At 36.4% G+C, this 23931-nt stretch overlaps 1 protein-coding gene across 1 annotated transcript; it reads right to left on the bottom strand.

Moving 5' to 3' along the window:
* Positions 1–8722: 8722 nt before the first annotated feature.
* LOC121856230 (exocyst complex component 5-like) lies at positions 8723–23931 on the bottom strand. The gene is made up of 16 exons (XM_042351604.1): positions 23859–23931; positions 19946–20076; positions 19129–19246; positions 17768–17965; positions 16932–16996; positions 16090–16273; positions 15779–15919; positions 15448–15635; positions 15180–15275; positions 13709–13871; positions 13072–13165; positions 12489–12627; positions 11998–12193; positions 11548–11704; positions 11101–11261; positions 8723–9744 (listed from the first exon to the last, which is right to left on the bottom strand). The coding sequence occupies exons 1-16, from the start codon at positions 23889–23891 to the stop codon at positions 9658–9660; spliced, it is 2151 nt and encodes a 716-aa protein (XP_042207538.1). The 5' UTR covers positions 23892–23931; the 3' UTR covers positions 8723–9657.

Below are 23931 nucleotides of genomic sequence, written 5' to 3'. Positions count from 1 at the left end.
CCATGTCCCACAGAAATATGTCAGGATTCTTTACTCTCCCTTACAAACTCAACACTCGACTTACCTGACAAATATACTGAAATTAAATACAGTTGAAGCTTTTAGCATCACTCACAATGGATCTTGAATGTTTCAGTTATAAGCATGCAGGTCTCTTCTCTGCGGCCTACAGTGTTCCTCTTCTCCTGTGATGGTTTAATGGTAGTGGACTAAGGTTGTAATCCCTGGTTCCTTGTGGCTGGCCATCTCAACCTAGACTTGCTGCCATTTTTGTGTTGTATATAGTATGTGTATTTAATGTTTAAAGTAAGAATAATCAGGTAATATTCTGGTGTGTTTTGATAAATGCATAGTTGTGTTTTACTTGTGTTATGTAATGTACCGAATTAACTATGTTAATCAATACTTAATATATATATTATTAAATTACTCAGTTTGCTTAATAATTATATTATCCCTTTCATAACTTAAATTTGTCTGTTACGATAAATCTTTGCCCCGGACAACCCTAATGTGAGCTCCTGCAACTTCTCATGCATCTTCAATGCTTGCTTTGATAAATGCTTTCCCCTCAAGAGTAAGTCAATGAAAACTGTATCTATCGCCAAACCCTATATCACAAGTGAAGTCAAGGCAATACTAAAAGAAAAACACAAACTCCAAAGTTAATTTGCAAAAAGACCCATAACTTTCTGTGATGCTTCCCAAAGTATCAGAAATAGAGTAAGTCAAGCAGTTAGAAATGCCATATTATATATATGAGCTCCAGTCAGCATCAGGCAACAGTGAGGAAACCTGGAATATCATCAATTATATTCAGGACAGGAACACTCAGCCTTCGGCCCCCCACTCAGCTTTTATGATAAATGATTCAGTTGTAACGGAACCCTCCCCCATTGCCAACCACTTCAATGATTATTTTATTAATGTTGGCATAAATCTTGCAGAGAGCATCACTGATCACCATGAGGAATTTAGAGCCTACCTACAAAACAGACAGCAAAATGAGCTGTTCTTATCCCCTGTCACAGCAGAAGAATTATTGGCCATCATAAAAATGTCCAAAGATGCAGCAGCAGGCGAAGACCATATACCAATGAGCATCATTAAGAAAGTAGCCCACTTATTACTACCTGTTCTCCTACACATTTGTAACTCCTCCTTCACTAGTGGTGTCTTTCCTGATAAACTGAAAATTGCTAGAGTTCACCCAGCATAAAAAATTTTTGGGGACAAAGGTCTTTTCAAAGAATTACCGCCCATATCAGTCCTCCCAGCCGTAAGTTAGATGTTTAGGGTGCGTTGCTTACCAGACCTGACAGTCAGTGGGAGTGAAGATGGTTGGCGAGGACTACTCATTACTGGTTATCTTATGTGGCAAGTATAGGCTAAAACTTAAATTTTAAATTGAAAATTTGAGGTGTTACACTCCCAGTTGCTTGTACGCCACTATACAGGGGCTCCCTGGGTTACGAATGGGTTCCGTTCCTGAGGACGTTCTTAAGTGGGATTTGTACATAAATCGGGACACATGTTATATGCATACCGTACTTACAGATAAATGTTTAAAAGCCCACCACATCATATACCGGTACTTCTCAACAAAGGCTGAAGATACTTCTCAATAGGGGCCCTCCCAGGGACGTCGGTGCCCCCAGGAGCCTTGCCAGGGATGATAGCACCCCCAGGGGCCCTGCCAAGGATGTCGGCACCCCCAGAAGCCCTGCCATGGATGGTGGCACCTCCAGGGGCTCTCACTGTAGAGTGTAAGAACTTCAGTCCAAAGAGACGAGATGCCACTGAACTTCAGTCTATTTGAAATTATTTTATTTTATCATTTTATGATTATTACATTGTTCCACGATGTGATTCTTGTTAAAATATCCTGAAATAATAGAATTGGGTCTGTGGTTAACTGGACAACTAAATGGTGGCTGAATGTCATTAACTGGGAGGTAAGAGAGAATCAACAGTACTGCTCTCTTTTAACAGGTTAATAAAATACTTTTATCATGTTCATTTTTTACTTATAATATGAAAATGTTATTGTTCTTGTCTAGACATACACTGATTGAAGGTGATCTATTAACAGGAAAAGATAACAAAAACACCAGAGAAAAGAAATGACAATGGAGAAAAATAATTATTCAATGAAACTTGAAGCATTTCCTGAAGGTACAATTGGTCAAATAAGTTCACAGAGACCCAACAAATATAGGGCCAGGTAAAAGATCTGGTAGTGATGTAAAAACCTCACTTCCAAATGCATGACATACCCGTACCTGTAACTCAAATGAGGACGTCCCCTCCTACCACTCCTTGTCTCCCCTTACATTGTTACCAGATCAGTTGCCCTACTTGATGGGTCTCTGTGAACTTATTTGGCTGACTGTACAAGACCAAGTGGTTATGAAGGAACCTAAATGCTGACTTTTTTTGTCAATCTTACATCACTGGGTTTCAATGTAGTTAGTGAAGAGAGATAAGGAAGACTGTAAAGAACATAGTAAAGCAGGATGTACATGAAATATATATGGTATATGTGTATATATATTTGGCAATTGCTCAAGACATGAAAAACACTTATAATAAATTTTAAATATTTACTGATGGTCCTATAGAAATTATAAAAAACATTATTGTACAACCGCAAGATAAATTCATCTCGAACATCTGAGTCCGAACTTCACCACCATGCATTTAAGTTTGTTTGGAGGCAGTATTTGCTCAGTCAATTTACCGTAAAGTGCCATTCATGGGTTAATTAAAAGATCAATGTCAGTCCCACACATTTTCCAAGCAAAGTCTATTACAAGATCCATCTGATAAGAAAGAAAGTACACAAAATAGTTACTTTCAGGCATGGCATCATCAGAGGGTCCACACTTACACCCTCCATACAGATATACTGTACTGAGTTACCCAAATGACTTGTCAAACTTGCTTCATTATATTTACAACTAATATTTTCATTTCAATAACTCTCTATGATATAAATTCATATAGGTATTAAACAATATATATATACAGCATTATAATTTAAAATAACCTAAATATACCGATGCACCCTCTGATGGCAGGCCCACTCACGCCACACCTCTACGTTTATCTGGTAAGTAGTCTTTACATTCACCATCTAAGGCAGGATACCACAATTTTAAGTCTACAATTGCTACAGGTATCTGAAGAACTAGTTATACATATCATGATTTTTTGGGGTCATATATGTAATTAATATCAAACTTGTGACCTATAAGTTAATCTCCTTCTTTATGATGAAGCTTAAAAGTCTTGTTATAAATAGTACCGGGTAACCATAGTTCATGAAGTCTTAAGCCCCATTTTCATGTACACAGCCTGGCAACTCAGCTCTACTGGAAATAACATTCGTAGTTCTTATTAACAACGTATTTTGCACTGTTATAATTACTGTCATTAAATATCTATTACACAATACTAGTTACTGAATGCTAAGAGTTAAGGAATCAGCACCTGTCTATGTTCAACCACCTTGTGTCATAGTAGGAAACAGCTTGTGAGCTCTGTACTGTACTCTAGGGAAGAGGGGGCATTAACCCAGAGAGAGCGAGATGGTTAGAATCAAGAGCATCAGACTTCCATCATTTCATGCCAATCATTATTCTCTACTTGCTGTATAAGGTCTGTAACTGTTGTATAAGACCCCTATCTGCTGTATTAGACCTGTAACTGTTGCATAAGACCCCTATCTGTTGTATAAGACTTCTAACTGCTGTATAAGATCTCAAACTATTGTATGTGATCTGCTCTGGTGTTTCCTTATGGACTCAAAATTTCCATACAATTTATCCCAATCACTTCATGCAACCAAGTGAGTCCAATACATACACTGGCCGCTTTCCTGGATGTCCTTCACCCTCCTACTGAACATCTCTTTCACATCCTCTTCAGTTACCTCCTCTCCTTCCTACTTTCCCCATTACACATTCTTGTTACCGATCTTTCATTACCAATTCCAAGTACCGTATGTCTTTACCGTCCAATTAGACCCCAAATGGCTCTGTCCAATACCCCATACTTCATCACTCTATAGCAAAGACAGATCTCCTCCCTCTCCACTTCCTCCCCTCCATCCATCACTTGCAATTTTACACCCACGAAGTTACCCTTCATCCCCACACCTTACTTTTGTTTAGCTGAATATTAAGATATCTAGGCTCCTTTTATTCATTTTCTTATCATCCTCATTACAGTAAATCCATATAGATTCAAGCATTTATGTCCATTTTGTTCTCTTTTTTTTTTATGTAACAAAATATGGAGAGAGGGTGATGATAGACCAATGGAGACAGGGACTATGTGAAGAGATAAATAAGTGATGTATAATAAGCAAAGGAAGCGAGGAAGGAAGGAGAGAAAGAGTAAAAGAGAGTTAAAAATGTGTCCTTAATTGCTGAGATCTACAGGAAATAAGTGAAATATACTCATGCCATTTCATACTCAAATTGTATGGTTGTTTTGTATCGACCCACGAGTAATTTCATACATACATTCAAGGTAATTGAAATTTCATGATATAGCAATAAAACCTTATCTTACCCAACCTAAGACAACCCAAATTAACTAAACCAAACTTACCAAAACCCCACTCCACAAAACCTAACTTAAAACCCCACTCCACAAAACCTAACCTAACCTAATACTTAAATAATAAGTACACAACACAAAATTAAAAAATTAATGTGTGTATAAAATGACTGTAAATCATGAATACAAAATGACCAGCAACTAAGTAAAGCACCTTGAAATAAGTAATTAGTGGGTTATGTACAGTATATAGTTAGTGGGTGTATGTACTGTATACTCCTGTGTATTTTGGTGTTTAGGAATTTCAAAGACATATTATACTTATCCCTACCAGTTAGATGTTGCGAGAGTCCTTGTATTAGGTGAAGGAGCTGCCTAGGTTATGTGCAGTGTTCTTACTGTTCTGTACCTGGTAAGTGTCAACTGTCATCAGTACTGCACTCATGAGATGGGTTTCATATACTGTACTGGTATTTTGCTTACACTCAGATGATAATACTAAGTGCCAAAAGATGATTAGACACAGATAATTAGTACAGAGGGTCCCCGACTTACAAACGTGTGATTTACGAATGCCCGCCGATACGAGCGGGATTAAACTTGAAATTTATAGTATTTTATTTAGCCGATTACTTATTTTTTACTTTCATTTATTGTATTTTGTCATTCAATTTCTTCTTTTGTCTTAAATTAAGTGGTTTTAGATGTAAATAAGGATTTAGACTATGATATGGGGGGATTTTAAACATTGTTCTGGAAGTACGGTATGCACGTAGTACAGTATGTGTTCCGACTTACGTACAAATCCGACTTAAGAACGTCCTCAGGAATGGAACCCGTTCTTAACCCGGAGACTCCCTGTACAGTATTGTATAAGGAAGTGCGAATACAATCATGACCACAAGACTTTTTTTTTTGCTCTACTCAATACTGTATCTATATGTACAGTATTATGATAAATGAATTTTCTCCGTCAAAAGCAAACAGTGGAGGATTATGAGATGCTTAAATATAATTTTGTAATCCCATCATTATTATCACCATTTTACAGCCATTTTCCATGGTTGTGTGGGTTAGCTTGTGATTCCCCGAAGGCAAATTACCAAAGGTGGGCAAGCGCAACTTTTTTTTTTTTGCGCCGCAACCGTAACTCTGCTGAAATAGTTTAACCGCAACGAGCAACTTAAAACTAAAATAAAATAAACAATACTAAAATATTTTTTTGCCTATTTACAAGTAAAACAAAATATAATTTATATAAAAAAGTTAATATCAATATTTTATTACAAAATTACCAAGAAATTGACTCACTGACACTGGCCTCAATGGACTGGCTGTCAACAGTCTCAGTCACTTCAACTTCCGTGTCCATGTCCTGGTCGGCAGGATCACTGCTGCCGGCCACAGACTCTTCCTCACAAAACGATCCATAATACTAGTAATAACAAGAAACAAAACAACAAAAAACTGATGCATTAACTGCTAAGCTACTGACTGCCTGACTGGTTATGATATGAATCATTCCTCTCTCCCCTCCCCTCGCTGTAGTTGCCAGATTTCATCTTTCACATTAACTCTAGTTTCTAGAGTTTATGTAAAAGATGAAATCTGGCAACTACAGCGAGGGAAGGGGAGTGAGGGAGCGACAGAGGGGGGGGGGGGTCTCATCTGGATTACAGTTCAGAAATATGCTGCCCGACCTGTATCATGTGTATGCTGAATCATTCCGTCAGAAACAGAAATTTTTGTAATGCGCGGCTCTAGGGATGCCCGTTTGTTTATGCGGTCCTATTCCAATTTTCAATTAATTGCCGAAAAAGTTTGTGCGTTGCGCTTGAAAACGCTTGTAAAAGTTGTGCCTCAACCAGTTCCGCAACTTTCTGGAAAAATGTGAGGCGCAACTGCCCACCTTTGTGAATTACACACTATACTTCTCATAGGTTTTGGAAGTACTCTACTGTTTACAGCGCTTTACATGTTAATGGATTCTTTCTATACTCCCCTACTTCTTAATCCTGTCATCCATACAATCATGAGTCAACAGAGTGGGTCTTTTTCACTGGTATTTTTTAATTTCGTTTTGTCGTCAAAAGCTCCCAATGTGGTCGTAACTCAATAGTGTACGCTGTGCCCTCATTAATTCTGAATGTTACAATTCGGATTTTGACTTAATTCGTATGGTTTTTTTCCAAAACGAATTTAATGATTTGAATTCGGAATGAATCTGAAATAAACGAGTGGTGCCGAGAAGTCGATTATTATTATAGGAATATATTAAGAAATAGGAATAGGAATAGAATTATAGGAATAGAATATGAATTATCTTAAGATACTGTACAAAACTACATTTCGTGCCAGGTTAATAAAGCATTATCAAAAAATAATTAATTTCCCCCCCAAAATATCCCACACTCAATCCCAGATGCGCTATTGGTCTCAGTCCCTTGTTAACAGAGCAGCTACAGCTGATTGGTCCCATTGACCCAGCACCCACTATCTCTCAAGCACCATTGTTGTCACTGATCAAAAAGGTTGGTGCTTACCACAGGGTCTGTCTTCAGCACTTAGTAAATAATATTTATCAGAACTTAATAAATATTATTGTAGTGTATAATGCGTCTCCATATGCCCCGGTTTCACTGATCAGTCGTCTAAGTGCAAAAAGTAGCCCTGTTGAGCCATCATGTATCAATTAATTTTAAATAGAAATTATAAAATAAAATGTTAAAAGACAATGGTTTAGTAGTGTTGTTAATGTGCGAGTGTCTTGGTATGTCACCTCACCTCCTCACTCGTCACCTCACCACTCGCCTCGTCACCTCATCCCTCGCATCGCACCTCACCCCTCGCCAGTTCACCTCAAGCGTTACATTTATTTATTACTATATTATTTACTTCATTATTACTGTATGTATATTTAGAAAATATTTTTGTTTGCACAGTAATTGTAAATAGATTACCTATTTTACGTGCCAGCCAAGGCAAGGTGCAAAACCTGAACAGAAAACGAACAAATAATCGAATATAAAAATTCGGGTTTTTCTGTAATTTGATTGATCCATTTCTCGGATCAGATCATGTATATAAAATGCATTGAATACCTTAACCATGAAACTAATACTGTACGTGTAATGTGCCGTACTCATACAGTGAAACCTCCATATAACGAACTTCTTCCTCCATATTATAAGTTAGTTCGGGGGTTTTCACATGTAACGGACCCTTGAAATAATGGACTTTCCTCTTGGTGCAGTCTGTTTAATAGAGATGTGTTACTGTCGTATATACTGTACTGTCCTCTTAGCATTTCTTATGTTGTGACAAATCTTCAGAAGTTGTGCTAAATTTACCATAGTGCCACTGTTGGGGGTAACTGGACCCCAACCTAACCTAAATAAATCATTAAGATTGGAGCCCAGTTCTAAGGGCCTCTAGGTCTAAAGGAGACCCCATTCCAATGGGCTCAAATTCTAATGGTTGATGGGATGGGGCCATTTGAACTAAAGCTTCGTTTTATGTAAGAATTCAATCTACTGTTATGAGACTCCTAACAAATGCATAACTAAAAAACAATTGCCCTTTTATGTCAAGGGGAAGTACAAAAGGTAAGTATGGCCAGATTACCAATAGCCTGATAAGAAATATTCATAGTTATAATATACATGTCTCTTATACATATACATGTACTGTACAGTATATATATATATACAGTACAGGGGGCCCCCAAGTTCGCGCTTTTTTATTTTGCGGTCCTCTATTATTCGCGGATGACACCCTGGATGTACCCAAGAATGTCTGTGGGTAGTTTTAAAGTTGCCGGCATTTCGTGGCTGGGACAGGGAGCCATTCGTTGTAGAGACAGTAATTTCCTTTACCTGTATTGTAAATATGTGTGTGTGTGTAGACACACACAAAACACATACAATTACCGTAAGTAATAATTGGAAATCCTCTCACTAATAATCAGAAACAAATTTATTAAAAATGTGACAGTCTACCCTCAAGTCCGTGCTTTATTACTGTATTAATAAAACACGGACTTGAGGGTAGACTGTCACATTTTTAATAAACTTGTTTCTGATTATTTGAGAGGATTTTCCAATTACTGTATTATTTATTTCTGTGTTGTGTGTGTGTGTGTGTCTACTGTACACACACACACACACATATATATACAATACAGGGAAAAGAAATAATTGTCCTAAGGGCAAACACATAGAGGGAATACAGGGTATACATTTCTTTGTACACAAGTAAAAATATACCCTCCCCTCCTAGTCCACAAATGTTATTAGCGGATTTGGCGATTCGCAGCCATTTTGAGAACATATCCCAGGCAAATTTGAGGGGCCCCCTGTATAACAGTGCTGTATATCTATATGCATATATACATGTACTGACCATCCCAGCAGATAATATTAACTAGCTGTAAGGAATGTGATCAATACAGTTCAAAAACCAATCTGCATTAGATTCATAAGCCTTAAATTTAATGTGACCTGGAAAGAGTTTTAGAAGACTTAATATCTTTAGGAAAGAGACTTCCACCATGGGTCCAACTCTCACTTCCATTTTTGCTAAACAACTGAATACTTGTATGCTCACAGCCTGTGTACAAAATAAATGGCATTTGTGTGCAAAAGGCCCACTTCCTCATACTGTAATAATATTTATGTACTGTAAGCCACAACAAGCATGAGAACATAAGTCAAACCTAACTTAACCCTTTCGCTGCATTTCACGCACTTGCCATTTTATTCTGGCTACCGCCAGACGATTTTATTCAGCTTAGAGTAACCCCCAGCTGTGAAAGGGTTAAGACTTAGGTTGGATAAGTCAGTCCTTGTTGGTTTGAGTCTTCTATCATAAATGGTTAAACTGTACACATGCCAGGTATATCCAGTTCTGTAGCCAAAATTATTTGAAAGCATGACCTGGGTTGTAGCCACAGCCTAATTTTAAAGCTTAGAACTAAGGTCTAACATAATTAAAGCCACTTAAAGTAACTTGATGAGAATCAAAACCATATATAAAGATGCTGTAGTGGATCTCCAAAACAACAGTTCAAGATACCGTTCTTCACGTGGCCATCTACTTGAGTTGATTACCAAGTTTTGCCGTTTTATAGTCGGAGCGTAATGGGATGAAACTTGCGAGGACGTTGCGATCGAGACCACTCTGAAAATAGAAATGAAAGGCGATGCTGTTTATATCATACACATGCACACAAACTAATAAGTCTCTCAACCGATGTACTAAGGTCCCTTCTCACTTATTGTTTTACATCTGGTAACTACACTCACAGATAATGACAGATGCTTATGCCAAAATTAATAGCATGAACAAGACTCTGATACACCAAGTTTGACAATATTGATAATTACTCACAATAATATTTCATGGTATGTACAGTACAGTACCTGTTAAATTAATTTCATGTAGATCTTATTAGCACTAATGAAAAACTGGTGTGTGATTTCCATATCATGATTACTAACATACAAGATGAGAGACAGTCAAAACAAACAACAGATCTCCTCCAGGTTCACATGACTGACATCATGTTATAATACACCTGTGGTGTAATGGTCAGCATCCTTGCCTCGCAAGCGAGCAGACCCGAGTTCGATCCATGGGCTGGGTGAAACTATGGGAAAGTTTCTTTATGCCATTTGCCTCTCTACCCAGCAGTAATTGGGAACCTGGATGTTAATCGATTTGCGGATCGTGTTCCGGGGTAATGGTTAGGCAGTGCAGTTGGCGAGTTGTCCGGTCTTCTCGGACTATTCCTTGACATTGGGTCATGCAACTCGTTAACTTAGGGTGTGGTTGTTGTGTTGGCGACAGCTTCTACACCTTAAACAAATTCGAACCTAGGTGGCCCTTGGGCTGGCCATCCTCGATTTCGAGGGGCTTCCATTATTATAATACAGGAACAGAGACTCCATGTGATACCTCTGCCCTAAGTCTATGAAAGCTTGTACAATAAAACCTCTATAATTCATCATTTGTTATAATTCAGCTACTGTATTTCCTAACCTCAAAATTTGCAAGAACAGAAGTCCCATGAAACACAAACAATTACATATGATAAATGTAAACCTGGGATACATTCCACAACTTAACATTTCTACTATTATTACCTAACATTCAAGTAATAATCATCTCATAAAACAAAATAATAAAATAACGCAACATTTCAAATAAAAGACTGAGGTTCAGCAGCGGCTCATCTATTTGGGCTGGAGGTGAAGACCTGACACTGTACGGCACCGGCTGATGTACAATACTCTAATACCAAAACAGAAAGAAAGTTGTGCCAAGTCATAGAAATTATTACTACATGACTTATGTTTTATGTTGCACTGTTTACTGTATTTATTATGATTCATAATTTCCTTCATTTCCATAAGGGTTAGTTACAGTTATTCTGAATTATAGAGGTTTTGCTGTACCATACCAACAAACGTATGGCATAAAACATTCTGCTATTGATGACATTTCGATGATTAGGAAACAAATTAATCTACTTACCAACTGATCTCCTGAGCAAACCATTTTGAGGTTCTCAGGAGAGACTTGGAGAAGTTTACAAAGGGTGTGAAGAGTATCAAAGAGGGAGTTCACTTGCGGCACCTTAAAACTGGCTACACACTTTCTATATTCATTCACATCACAGATTACAGCCATTGCTCCTGAAAATAAGTACAGTACAAGTTACCTGACCATAATTCCATCAACTTTTCCTTGTCAATATTAGTCTTCATATAAGTGAGGAAAATGTAAATAAAATGGAATTATGATGATGATTATGTAAAAAAACCACTGCTTCTCCAAACCTTCATTATACTAATAATGATTTTGTCAGTTTCTTAAATTTGGAAAATGTATTCGACATAAATTACAAATCTCATCTTCTAATCTTCCATAACCTGATAAAAGCTATCAGAGAATTACACGGTTAAATAATATATTACCGACCTGTTGCACTGTACTCAAACTTCATGAGGTGATCAAGAATAGTCCGGTGAAGTCTAAGGCCAAGCTCTAGGAGTACACTCTCCAAGTTATGACCGTCCAGGGAGTCCCGTATACGCTCAGCTATTCCACTCACATATCGTACAACTTTCTGACAAGCCTGAAACACAATGGGTGACAAATAATTTTCATGAAAAACTAAACCATAACTCAAAAGTGCTGAACCTTTTGTCTATAGGGGCCTCTCTGTGCTGAATAAAATTGTCTGGTTCTAGCCAAATAAAATACTTAAAATGGCATCGCTGTTGTGAAGGGTTAGAAAAGTTTGCAAGGTTTTATTTGTCAAGGTCAGACCAGTGTTGTGCAGGAGAAAGACAATAATTTGCAATACTCATTGAACTTTAACATTTAATCAACATTCAGAAAAAAAAAGTAATAAACTAAATAACATACCACTGTAACATTTGTTATGAGCATGTCATCATTTTCAGGCTTGAAATCTGTCCTCTTCTGTTCAACTGTCAACACATGTCGAACATAGCTGACTATGGCTGATAAGGTACGGTCCAGCCCATGGTCCAACTTCTGCTCCAAGTTTGTTCCTAACTGTTTCTTCTTTTGCAAGCAATCTCCATGTTTGGGTGTAGAGCTAAGAAGAAATCATACATCATTAGCATTTTACAGTCATTTTCCATGCTTGTGAGGGTTAGTCATGACTACCTGATGGCAGCTCTCCATGCTGCACAGTCTCTTGCAGCCTCTAGTGTCAGGGTAATAATTTTAAATCCAAAAATCAACCATTTAGTTCCATGAAAGAATTAGTTCAGGCCCAGATTTCAGCTGTGGTAGCATCTTGTTCAAAGTGAAAACCCTGAAATAATGAAAAATATATCAACATTCATATACAATATAAAATATCCAAGTAAAGGAATCCTATGACTTACATAACTAGAGGGACAAGTGTGTCACTAAATAACTTGTCAAGAAGGTTCATCATGGAGCTGCTCTGGTGAAGCACCTCGAAGAAACTGATCTCTGGATGTGTCCGAACCTCACCTCCAGGAATGACTTGCAGCCCAAGTTCTGGATAAAAAATACAAGCTTAAGGTTATGGATATCCTGTCCAAAATAAAAAAAAAATCATTCTTCTATAACCCTTTCCAATAACCTAATATCCTTCCTAACTAATTAGTATGGAATAAGTGCATCAAGCCTTACAGTATATAAAGACAATGGAAACCTGGAAACAGCAAAGTTTACCTTTACACTTCCAAGATTTCTTAAACCATTTTTGCCATTTCCTTAAAGTTCCATACATTTTTATGAAAAATTTTACTCTTTACTTCACTTGCTTCCACACTCTTCCACTTTATTTTACCATCAATTAGCTTCTCATCCTAAAGCTTTTATAATTTCACATTTAAACTTCCATTTCCCCAATTCTAAACATAATCTTTAATTAGTTAAGTTTAGAAAGATCTTAAAGGTTAAAAACAACAATACACAACAATATAGTACTGTACTTGCCTATTGCATAGTCAACATGTTCAATCAGTAGAGCCTTTGTGAGAAGATCAAATACCTGCACTGCATTATTGTGGACGTCTGACTGTGTGGACAACTGAAAACCACAAATAGTATTTGGCTTTATAACACATGACTTAAAATATGTCAGAAGGGTAAAGATTTGTGTAATCCCGGGGAAAAAAATTCAGCGCCCTTATTTAACATTTCATTTATAATTCTCAAAGACCTTCATTGAAATGTGTAGTGATCTGAAACACCTGAGTCTATCTTTGGGATTTAAGTCAATGCACAAAAACTACAAGGGGAGGTAACTGTACAACACTGAATAGAGAAGCCACCAAATAAATGACAAATTTCATTATGTAATTTTTTCTTTCGTTTCAAAACAACTTTCATATCTTCATTGTCTCCAATATATCTGTTAACTTCTTAAACAATGAATATAAAGGAATGACCTGAATGTGTGACAATCACTGAAAAAATTGCCAGCAGCAGAACCTTAGAACTGTGGTAGGCAGTTACTTGAGTCTTAGAAAATTATACTAGTATCTATTTTAACTTTGTTCCTTCACACAACCTACCATCACTTATACATATAGCAGTAAATTATTGATGATCTTAATCTGATATTACTCACCATTTGGCATCTCTTAAAAGCCTGCTTGGTCTCTTGAAGCAATGAGATTGCAACCTCCTCAGACAAAAACGTTTCTCCACCATAATTTTCTACAGCAGGTCCAATGTTGATGTTAGCTTTGGTGCCAATCACGTCCTGGATATTCCGTCGAATGTCATTAATACTAGAAATAAGAAGTTGTGGTAAATATATGATATAACAGGTATTGTGTTGTCAGACACATCCAGTATTACTGACAGTCTCACTAGTCTGGGAGACAATATTCTCCCTCAAGATGAAAACCTCAAACTACATCAACTTATCTTCAATAATTTTAATGAATCTTCTGTTGCTATACTGTACATTGACACCTTGTGATGATGGGACTAACATCTAAATTATACATTATGCAGTAACAACAACCCAAAGGTATACTCATTTTATTCTTACTAGAGATTGGTTTACTTTTAATACAGCAAATGGTTATTATTGTACTACACCTGTGTGACACCCATATAGGGGTAACAGCAAATGCTTCAGATTTTGCTGATGAAAATTTAACACTATAAGGTGTAGAGGGGCTAACACAGGAATCTGAGGGCTTCATGTACCAGACATGGTCAGTCTATAAAGACAATTACACTAAAACTAACATTACAGAACTGTATTGTGTTAAGAGTAGTAAAAAATAAAACACATGTATAGCTTTAGTTATCATGGCTCAAAGGTTTACTAGGTGAAGCAGTGGCAAGATGCTGACTCAAGGTATTTTAACTATGGGAACACTAACATGTTTAGTATCTCAGAGTTTAATCTATTGTCAGTGGAAGGAATAAATAAAATGTTATAAAAATAAGTTTAGCATTTCTTCTTTGGATAAAACCTAATAAAAAATCAATTGGAATGTCACCGTGAAATTAAAAACACATGTCTTGGCTGGACCTCACAGTGTCACACTTCACAACTAGTAGCACAGTTTCTCAATAAGTTTCAAGCGCTACAATTTCTCGTAAGTATAAAATTATTCCTGTACGGCATGCATTTCCCTTATTATGTTTATCATTGGCTTATAATCATTATATACACCAAAAATTGTCATTAAAAACATGTTAAAGAGAATTTTAAGATAATTGGGAAGTTTTTTTCAAAGGAACGTATCTCAGCTTTTATAATTGAGGACTGACTGTACCTTAAACAAGAGAGGTAAGAAAAGTGCCATGGATGAAGGTCAGTACTGAAACTGTGTATAATTCTTTCACCCTAATACCTGTAGTGTACACTCTTCCCTACTACAGGACTCCTCCCCGAGACTAACACCATCATGAAAGCAGCCCCAGTCCCTCAAAAAACACAAGGGGTCACAATCAAGGATGACAGACTACTTTATCCCTTCAGTCACTGTTCACTCTTACTGCCTTATCAGATGAACTTACACTTTGATACATGAGAATATTCCTTAGAACAACAGATAAAGACACATTATTGACCTTACCCTCCAGACTGTATATTTTTCTTCTGATGACCTTTGCTTTCATAGTAGCGATTCAAGATCATATTGAATTTCTCTCTTAAATATCTGGTCTCCACACTAGAAAAAAAAATTTGATATTGTATTTATAAGTTCTTTTACATGACAACAATATTCATTAAACAATGAAACATCATAATCGATCTATAATTAAAAAAATATATATACATCCTTGTCTCAATTAATTCATATTTGATTTCAGAAAGTCCTCACACAAACCACAGTAGCCCACCTGATATATGAGTGTAGGTGTCGCTGAAAGATGGACTTGGTGAGTTTGGACAGAAACTGTGAGTCATTACCCAGGTTGAAGCGCTGTAGATCCGTACACAGCTTGAGGGTCTGGCAGTATAACTCGTGTAGGTTTTTCAAGTACACTTCTGGCACACTCTTATTGTCAAGCCTCACCTGGATGTATTCCTAGATGGACAACATTGAAATTATCAAACACTTGTGCTGAAGAAATTAATATCAAAATATGTCAACTGAAAATGCTGCAAATGGCTTCAAGATTTACCTTATCGGTACAAGATCTTGACTCTACAAGAAAGAAGTAATCTTACTTGTAACTGTCCTTGGAATATGTTGAGAACAAACTTTCCCATGACCTGCTCTGGATTTGTGAACACTTCCCGTATAAGAACCTCCGACCGATGGCAGAGTGGCACCACCTCCATGTAGAGGTCTCGGGAACGTAGGGCACCCTGCAGAAGCAAACCAAGTGATTAGCGGATAATTATATAGTAAATGTAAACAATCTATTATATAAAATTTATTCTAAATCTGGAAAATCAATTACTGTACATTAAATACAAGAGTTCATCTAGGATTCATAATGTAAAAAGTATCCTGCTTCTCCTGCCAGAAAACTTACATGTTGTGCCTCTTCAATGAAGGCATCAACACACTGTGAATAACCCTTAAAGTGTGACAGAGTAGTGGCGATCTCCTTCATCCGGTCCTTATCCCCTGCCCGGTGAGCCTTGACAAACTCCATAATAAGAGAACGTTCAATCTCGTCATACTTCTCAGCAATCTTTTGCTTGGCATTCTCAAACCTAAAAAAAATGACAAAACCTAGAGTCAGGATTTACTGTATAGTCTTTATACTGCACTGTATTTAACACTTCTGCTACACACTGACCAGAACATAAATGGATCCAAACTGTAAATATCAGTTTCAAAACTGCAATTATCATCATCAATATCTTATGGCCATTTTCCATGCCTGAGTGGGTTAGCTATGGTTACCTGAAGGCAGCTGTTAGGTAAACCCCACCCTGCTCACCAGGTACTGCACCAGCATAGAAAATGCAGTAGAGACCAGGGGATGGGTACAGTTCTGGTGACCTGGTTGCTATCAGGCAACCTGAAGCAAAGTTTTAAGGTTGGATGCCCTTTCTAACACTAACCCATAAGATGGGAACAGCTGGTTCCATAATCTATGTGAATTGTTTTCACACATACTGTATGTGAACCAACCAGCTGAACTATCATGTCAGCCATAACTCAAGGGGGGGAGGGGGGGCAGAGGCTTTATTAAACTCACTACATACAATGAAGGACTGAGTAAACTAGGCATATGCTGTACTCAGCTACCATACCCCAATTAAGTACATAAGAAAGAATTGAATATCATAGACAGCAGGTAAAACAGTCTCATAAAAAGTACCTGATGCACATTACAGAAAAAATATACATTTATGGATGACTTACTTGCCAGATGGGAGCTCCTGTGCTATTAGGTGTAGCTTCTGAATGACATCTGCTGCCTCGTATATCTGAAAACATATGTTCAGAATGCAAATATTTCTCTATTTGAAACTTGAACTCTTCTTTTACAAGTTCAGTGTAAGTCATCACACAACAACACTGCTGCACTTCTATGACTATACAGTAGTTTATGAGTCTGTACACAATCACTCACTGAGATTAAAGGTTTCATTGATCCTTTTATCATACGTATTGGATATTTTGCTGTCACCGGCTAAGTTCCTACTAATGCTATTTTGCCGTGAGTGCGCTCTGATTGGCTAAGTACTTTCTGTTTAATATGGCGGGGTCTGCCTGCTGGCTAGGAAGTTAGGTAAGGTTACATAAGTTTTCTTTGGTTGGTTAGGTTAGGTTCTAGTAAATGTCGCCTCTTTTATAATAAGTTTCCAGGCACAACAGAAATATAGTTAGGTATGTTTATAGCTACACTATGATCGACTCACAGCAAAATAAATGCCAAATGCTGCCAGAGTCACGTTCAAATATAGTTCTCGCGTTGTTCACCAGTAAGGGACGCTTAGCAAATCAGAGCGTATTCACGGTAAAATAGCATTAGTAGGAACTTTGCTGGTCACAGCAAAATATCCACTGCCTTTATCATATATAAGAAATAGACTCTATTATCAAATAACAAAGTTTGTTACTTAACTTTTATATCATAGTACTGTACAGTTATATAATCATGTCAAACATCAGGGATTATGGTACATTTATCACTTTGAGTAATTCCTAATTTTAAGTACAGTATTTTCAATCTAACATACGGGGTGTTTCCTTACCTTTGTTTTGTCAGTGAATACTTCTGAAACCAGAGGACCAGGCAAGAGAAATTCCCTGAAGTGGTTCATAAGACGCTGTGCCTCGACTGCACGAGATCTTGGCGTGTTGACACTTTCTAGTTGGTCACCAAGATGAACAACCTTTGTTGCTACACTATTGATGTGACTGTCTAGATCTTGAAAGCTCTGGAAGGCTTCCTGAAATAAGATCTTTAAATGACTGCAAAATTCTGAAGTTACATTTTTTCTTTTCTTTCCTGCTATCAAGGTGCAACAAGCCTTTGGTGGACGAATATACTGTACTGCTGAGGGGTGGATAACTCACAAGCTGCCCAATGATAAGAATTAGGGGGTCATTTTCTCTCTGGCCATCTTATATCAATGTTAATTACTGTATCTTGGCAAAATTATATTGAAGTGACAAAAATGTAAAAGTAAAACCCATAAATAAATTTACGGCACAGTAGCATGGGTTTTGAGGAACTCGGAAATTTCTCTAGAATGTAGTTTTTACAAGGTGAAATAATATACTTTTTTTTTCAAGTACTGAAAAACTAAGAACACTTCATTGAAAAGCCTGTGATATAATAACATTCAGAAGTATCATACAACAGTGGCTGTACTCATATGAATGTTTGAATCCTGAGAAGTTTGTAACAAAAAATAATACTAATTTAAGAGTTGTGTCTTACAAAAATGAATATTATGTCATTGAAAATAAACTACAAATTCCATTCTTTAAAAAAAAAAAAGCACCTTTTTTGGTATAAAAATTTCCAGGAACCCTTAAACTGCTTCCCATATCAATATTTGGTGCATGTTTCACTGCTATATTATACAATCAAAGACAAAAGTTGTGTCGCGGTTTTGTCCGAAGATTAAATACAACTCGTGAAACATTATGAGAGTCCCCTACCACAAGGCAGAGTGCACCAAAAGTTTAGCCCTTTGGCATATGTTTTCACCACATTTCACGACATGATTTTTGTCTTTCATTGTACATGTCAATAGATGGTGCATGTTTAAATTTTGATGCCTTAAATTAAACTCCGGGTGACTTACTGTCACTCTGGATGATGGACTGTAATAATCAGCTGCATAGCCCTCACCAAGTACTCTACTAAAGAAGAAAGTACTGTACTGTACTGTACTGGGTACTCAAAGAAAGTAAATTTTAATCTTTAATTAGCTACATTTTTTTGTGCATAGCAGAGGTAACCATAGATTTGTACTGTACTGCACAGTTTAAGAGTTAGTAGGTGGAAAAGTAACATGACTTACCACTCTATGACAAATAACTGTGCACCAATGCATCAGTTAGTATGAAGGAAAATAAGATAAATTTAGAAACATTTTTTCACCTTGTTGTTGTCTAAGAGTTGTGCTACATTATGCCAATGCCGGACCTCCTCTTCTCGAACCTCCGCCTCCACACGTTCACACTTCTTAGCAGTTCTCTCATCTAGCACCTGCAGGTCCCTGGAATAAAAATGGTAGGAAATAGGAATATAAAAAATAATCTGATACAATTTATCAACAAAGCCCATACTGTGTCTAAACGGCCAACAATGAACATTAGTCACAAGGCTTGGTACAGTAATTCAGTGAACTTGTTCTTATGCTTATACAGTAGAGTGAAGTCTCCATAATTCACAAAATACAAATTCGTTTTCTTAAATTCCCTGGTACCTCTATTACTACTGTAGCTCTTTTTAAATATAGCCATCAAATATTCATAATTCGTGGCCGAGTGCCAACTGCCGCAGTGTTTGTTTACACTAAGAAACCATACAAGTTGTGGAAATACCATTTCATTACTCTAACTTACCCAGGAAATACAGTAAAGAAAATATAATATTAATGTCATTTCTATGCTCCAATGTTACTTAGAAATACAGAAAATATAATACTGTACATGTATAATAAAGTATTATAAAATAAAATAAAATAAAATGAAAAGTAGTAAGTGAATTGTTTGAGTACATTCTTTCCCTTCTTCCCCTTGTTTATTGCAAACTAACGATATCAATTGCAATTTTATATACTATAAAGTAAGTAACAGCCCATTCAATTACACATCTTCACATCTGTAATGTTAGAACTACAAGCCATACTGTACTGTATTTGTCAATTCAACACTTTCAACAACAATTGACTTCACAGTTACATGTTACGAACTTAATAGCTTGTGTGAAGGCTTCATGGAGCAGGTCAGGGTTAAAGACACTCTCTGTACTGCCTGGAGGAGACACACTAGCATTGACTCTCCATGCTAGTCTCTCAACAAACTCCTCGCCATCAAATGGATCCTGCCAACAAGGGAAAGAAATATATTTGTGAATGAATTTGGGAATCCAATACTGTAGAGCATATTTATTACAATTAATAAATCAACGGTATTATGAGAACAATAATACACAGTGAAGAGTAAATATTCTTAATGATTAAATGAGTCTTGATACAGTACTATGAATTGCTACACAGCCATACACACATTTACTCTATTTGTGAAACTCTCTTTCTTTATACAAGTCCTGTTTCTTCTACACAGGACAGGAGCTGAGTAGTTTATTAGTCACATTTTTGGCAGTCACTGTCACATGATCAACAAGGGCTTTAACCAAAAAAGTAACTACTACAGTACACGTATTGACATGGGCCACTACCCTGATGGTGAAAGGAGTACTGTACTGTATTTGTATGGTGAAAATATGCAGCAGTGGCATCACCATTTCAGTGACACATGGCAGCCAACCACCATGTCTGTTGCTGACACAAAGATGGATATGGTCCTATATCAATAGTTAATACCTTGTTATACTATAATACTGCAGCTGAGGACCTCTTTAATACTGTACAGCATGAAGTGAAAGAAATCTTAGTGTACTGCAGGCTATACTACGATGCTCTGGAGGTTTCATTTCATCCACAGGAATACTGTACTTCCCAACACTGACCGACTACTGCCTCATTACTGTGTATGATTCATTGGATATACCGTTAAGATGAACCAACCTACCCAACCAGCATCTAGGTTAGGCTATGTAATGAATTAGGACAGGCAGATTAGGCTCGTTCATTTTATCTCCAACAAATCATATAATGAAGTGGTAGCTGATAAGTAGGATGTACAGTAGTCAATACTGAGACTACAAACGAAACCCTTAGTAATTTTAGCCTTTATGGATAACCAGAAGTTCAGCCCTCCAAGTGCTCACACGAAGTCATCCTTCAGTTTAAGAAGCCTGAAGTTTAACCACCCTAAATGGCCAGGGGGGGATTAATTATCAGGTAATCCATAAATTATAAATTACAAATGGTTTCATTCATGATCTCAGCTTCATCACTGCTGGTAATTTGTTCCTCTGTGTGTAGACACACACACAGACAAAACACATACAAATACTGTAAATAATAATGGGAAAATCTTCTCACTAATAATCAGAAACAAATTTATTCAAAATGTGACAGTCTACCCTCAAGTCCGTGCTTTATTACTGTATTAATAAAGTACTGTATGGGCTTGAGGGTAGACTGTCACATTTTGAATAAATTTGTTTCTGATTATTAGTGAGAGGATTTTCCCATTATTATTTACAGTATTTGTATGTGTTTTGTCTGTGTGTCTACACACACCCACATATATACAATACAGGTAAAAGAAATAATTGTCCAAAGGGCAAACACCTAAAGGGAATATATATTTCCTTGTACACAAATGTTATTTGCGGATTTGGCGATTAACGGCCATTTTCAGAACCTAACCCCTGTGCATTTGGGAGGCTCCCTGTATTACAAAATTTAGTAAGACATAAATCCTTTTCTATACAAAAATGTTCTAAAATTTGTGTATATGGAACAATATAAAGCAAAAAACTTGGCAATGTGAATATTGAAGTTGGTGTCTGTGGGAAGTAGGACATTGATGAACATACATTATACAGTTTTGCAAAATCAGTATTACATAAGGTGCAAATCCTATTCACTTTGTAGGTTTGGTGCTGAAATAGTTAAGAACAAGGGTCCAAATTAACCCATAACCTAATGAATAATATTTATAGAGCAAAATTTATTTCTTATCTCAAAATAAAACAAATTTTTGTTTCATAAGCAATGCCATCATCATGTTTACTGTGCTTTAGTCAGCTGTTTACTTGAGCAACAGGAATCAGAACATTTCATACGTTAATAACACTATGCATTCCATTTCACACTCTCTAAAAACAACATCATCAGCTTCAGAAAATATGGGTGGAGACATTGATGATAAAAAATTCTGTAAAATTATAGTTTCGGTCATCCTTCTATTTAGATATCCAAGCCTTCCTAACCTAACCTAAATTCCTAAGATTTCCAGGATGACCAAAATGATAATAATACCCAAAATTCTTAAATAGATTAATACAACAACAACAATAATAATAATAATAATAATAATAATAATAATAATAATAATAATAATAATAACAAAAATAATAATAATAATAATAATAATAATAATAATAATAATAATAATAATAATAATAATAATAATAATAATAATAATACAGTATCCCCAAAAAGGTGTTTATCAGTAGATTGTGCAATTTCATAATATCATTAGTGCGGCGATACACACAAGCACGGCAGCTTCCAAGTGTGTTTTTAATTAAGAAATTGAGTTAGGCCGACAAATGCTAATTTACCCTATTTTCAGGATGGAAGAAAGCACGGTAAAGGTTTACGAAACTGCTATCACCAGAAGGAAATGTACGATTTTGATTAAATTTTTCTACACACTAATATTATGATATGCAAAAATGGAAATGATAACATAGAACCTAATAGAACCTGACCTAACACTCTCCATAGAACCTAACCTTATATACCCAGGGTTTGTGGGTGAGGTTCTATCAGGTTCTTTGCACAATTTTGAACTACATTATTTTTATATAATGCGAATAACATAATATTAAACACAGAAATGGAAATCTTAAACAACTTACCTTAATATTTGAAACGGCACCGATTAATTGTACCGTGTCTGTGGACATAATCGTAGGATCTCGTATAACAATGAAAGTTGTTGTTTTTCGTAATATGTAAGAAGTAAGTCTCTTCTACATCTGGAACATTTGCAAGTGTTCTAAATTAACCCATGGTCACAAATGAAAGATATCAAGCGAGATCATCAAGAACTAGTTTTGATAAATCCCGATATGAAAATGCACAACCTTAGCAACTCGCCATTATGTTCAAAGGACGAAATGATGCCCCCACCCCCCCTGTGAGGAGAGACAGTTAATAGAGAAGTGTGACGACTGTTAACGCTATTCAAAACAATTAAAAGAGAATGGAATCAGTCTACAATATCCTGTAAAAGTTAAAATATGACACACATAATTTATTGGTTCTATATTGATCATATGAAAAGAAGGCTAAATGTATTTAATAACCAAACAAAAGAACAATAGACTGGTGTTAATGTATTGTAAATTTAGTAAAGATGCGTAATTATTGTATTTAAAGGATCAGGATTAATGGTACAGAATCTATATCAACAACGAACAATGACGGAGCCTAAGAAAATGTGCTGCCGGACTCTTGAAATGTAAGAAAATGATTAGTGGCGTCACAAATGCACCTAGAGGCATAATTTTAATGCCATAACAACAGCGTTCACCGTGTTTTTACCCAGTAATTTCCCTCATCCTTCATGCCCTGCCCACTAACAAGGAATTTATGATCGTAAGATAGAGTAAATGAAAAATTCTTAAAAAAAAAAATCCTTAAAATCATAATAGAAAAATGTCATTTTTTTTATTATACTTAAACTCATCCAATTAATATGTATTGCGAAAAGAAAAAGAAAATCAACAACCAATTTCTAGTGATAGCAGTTTAGTTAACATTTATATTCCTGGTTAATTCTTTCCAATTCCTGGTGTTAACATGTGATTGTCTCCCATTCTTGCCCGAAACATTTACAAGAATCTGGTGTCCGCTCATAAAATAACTCTTACTAACACCTGGACAACCTACCATATAACACCTTAATTACACTTGAGTTAATGACGTGAACTAGACTAAAACGTTCATTAATCTCTCCTACCTGCTCCAGTTCTTGAATATATTGGTTCAACATTTTCTCCCAGCAACTCCCCTTCACACACCAAAACAAAACC

This window comes from Homarus americanus, unplaced genomic scaffold, assembly GCF_018991925.1.
Source record: "Homarus americanus isolate GMGI-L3 unplaced genomic scaffold, GMGI_Hamer_2.0 scaffold48016, whole genome shotgun sequence".
NCBI lineage: Eukaryota > Metazoa > Arthropoda > Malacostraca > Decapoda > Nephropidae > Homarus > Homarus americanus.
This window is presented reverse-complemented; position numbering and strand designations above follow the sequence as displayed.

What these genes read in the sequence shown, in the direction of transcription:
- LOC121856230 (XM_042351604.1), bottom strand. Translation starts at nt 23,891, where the DNA reads ATGTTGAACCAATATATTCAAGAACTGGAGCAG. An exon ending in ATATTCAAGAACTGGAGCAG is followed by an intron (nt 20,077 to 23,858) that starts GTAGGAGAGATT and finishes CCTTGTTGGCAG; the next exon opens with GATCCATTTGATGGCGAGGA. An exon ending in TATTCCAAGGACAGTTACAA is followed by an intron (nt 15,636 to 15,778) that starts GTAAGATTACTT and finishes TTGTCCATCTAG; the next exon opens with GAATACATCCAGGTGAGGCT.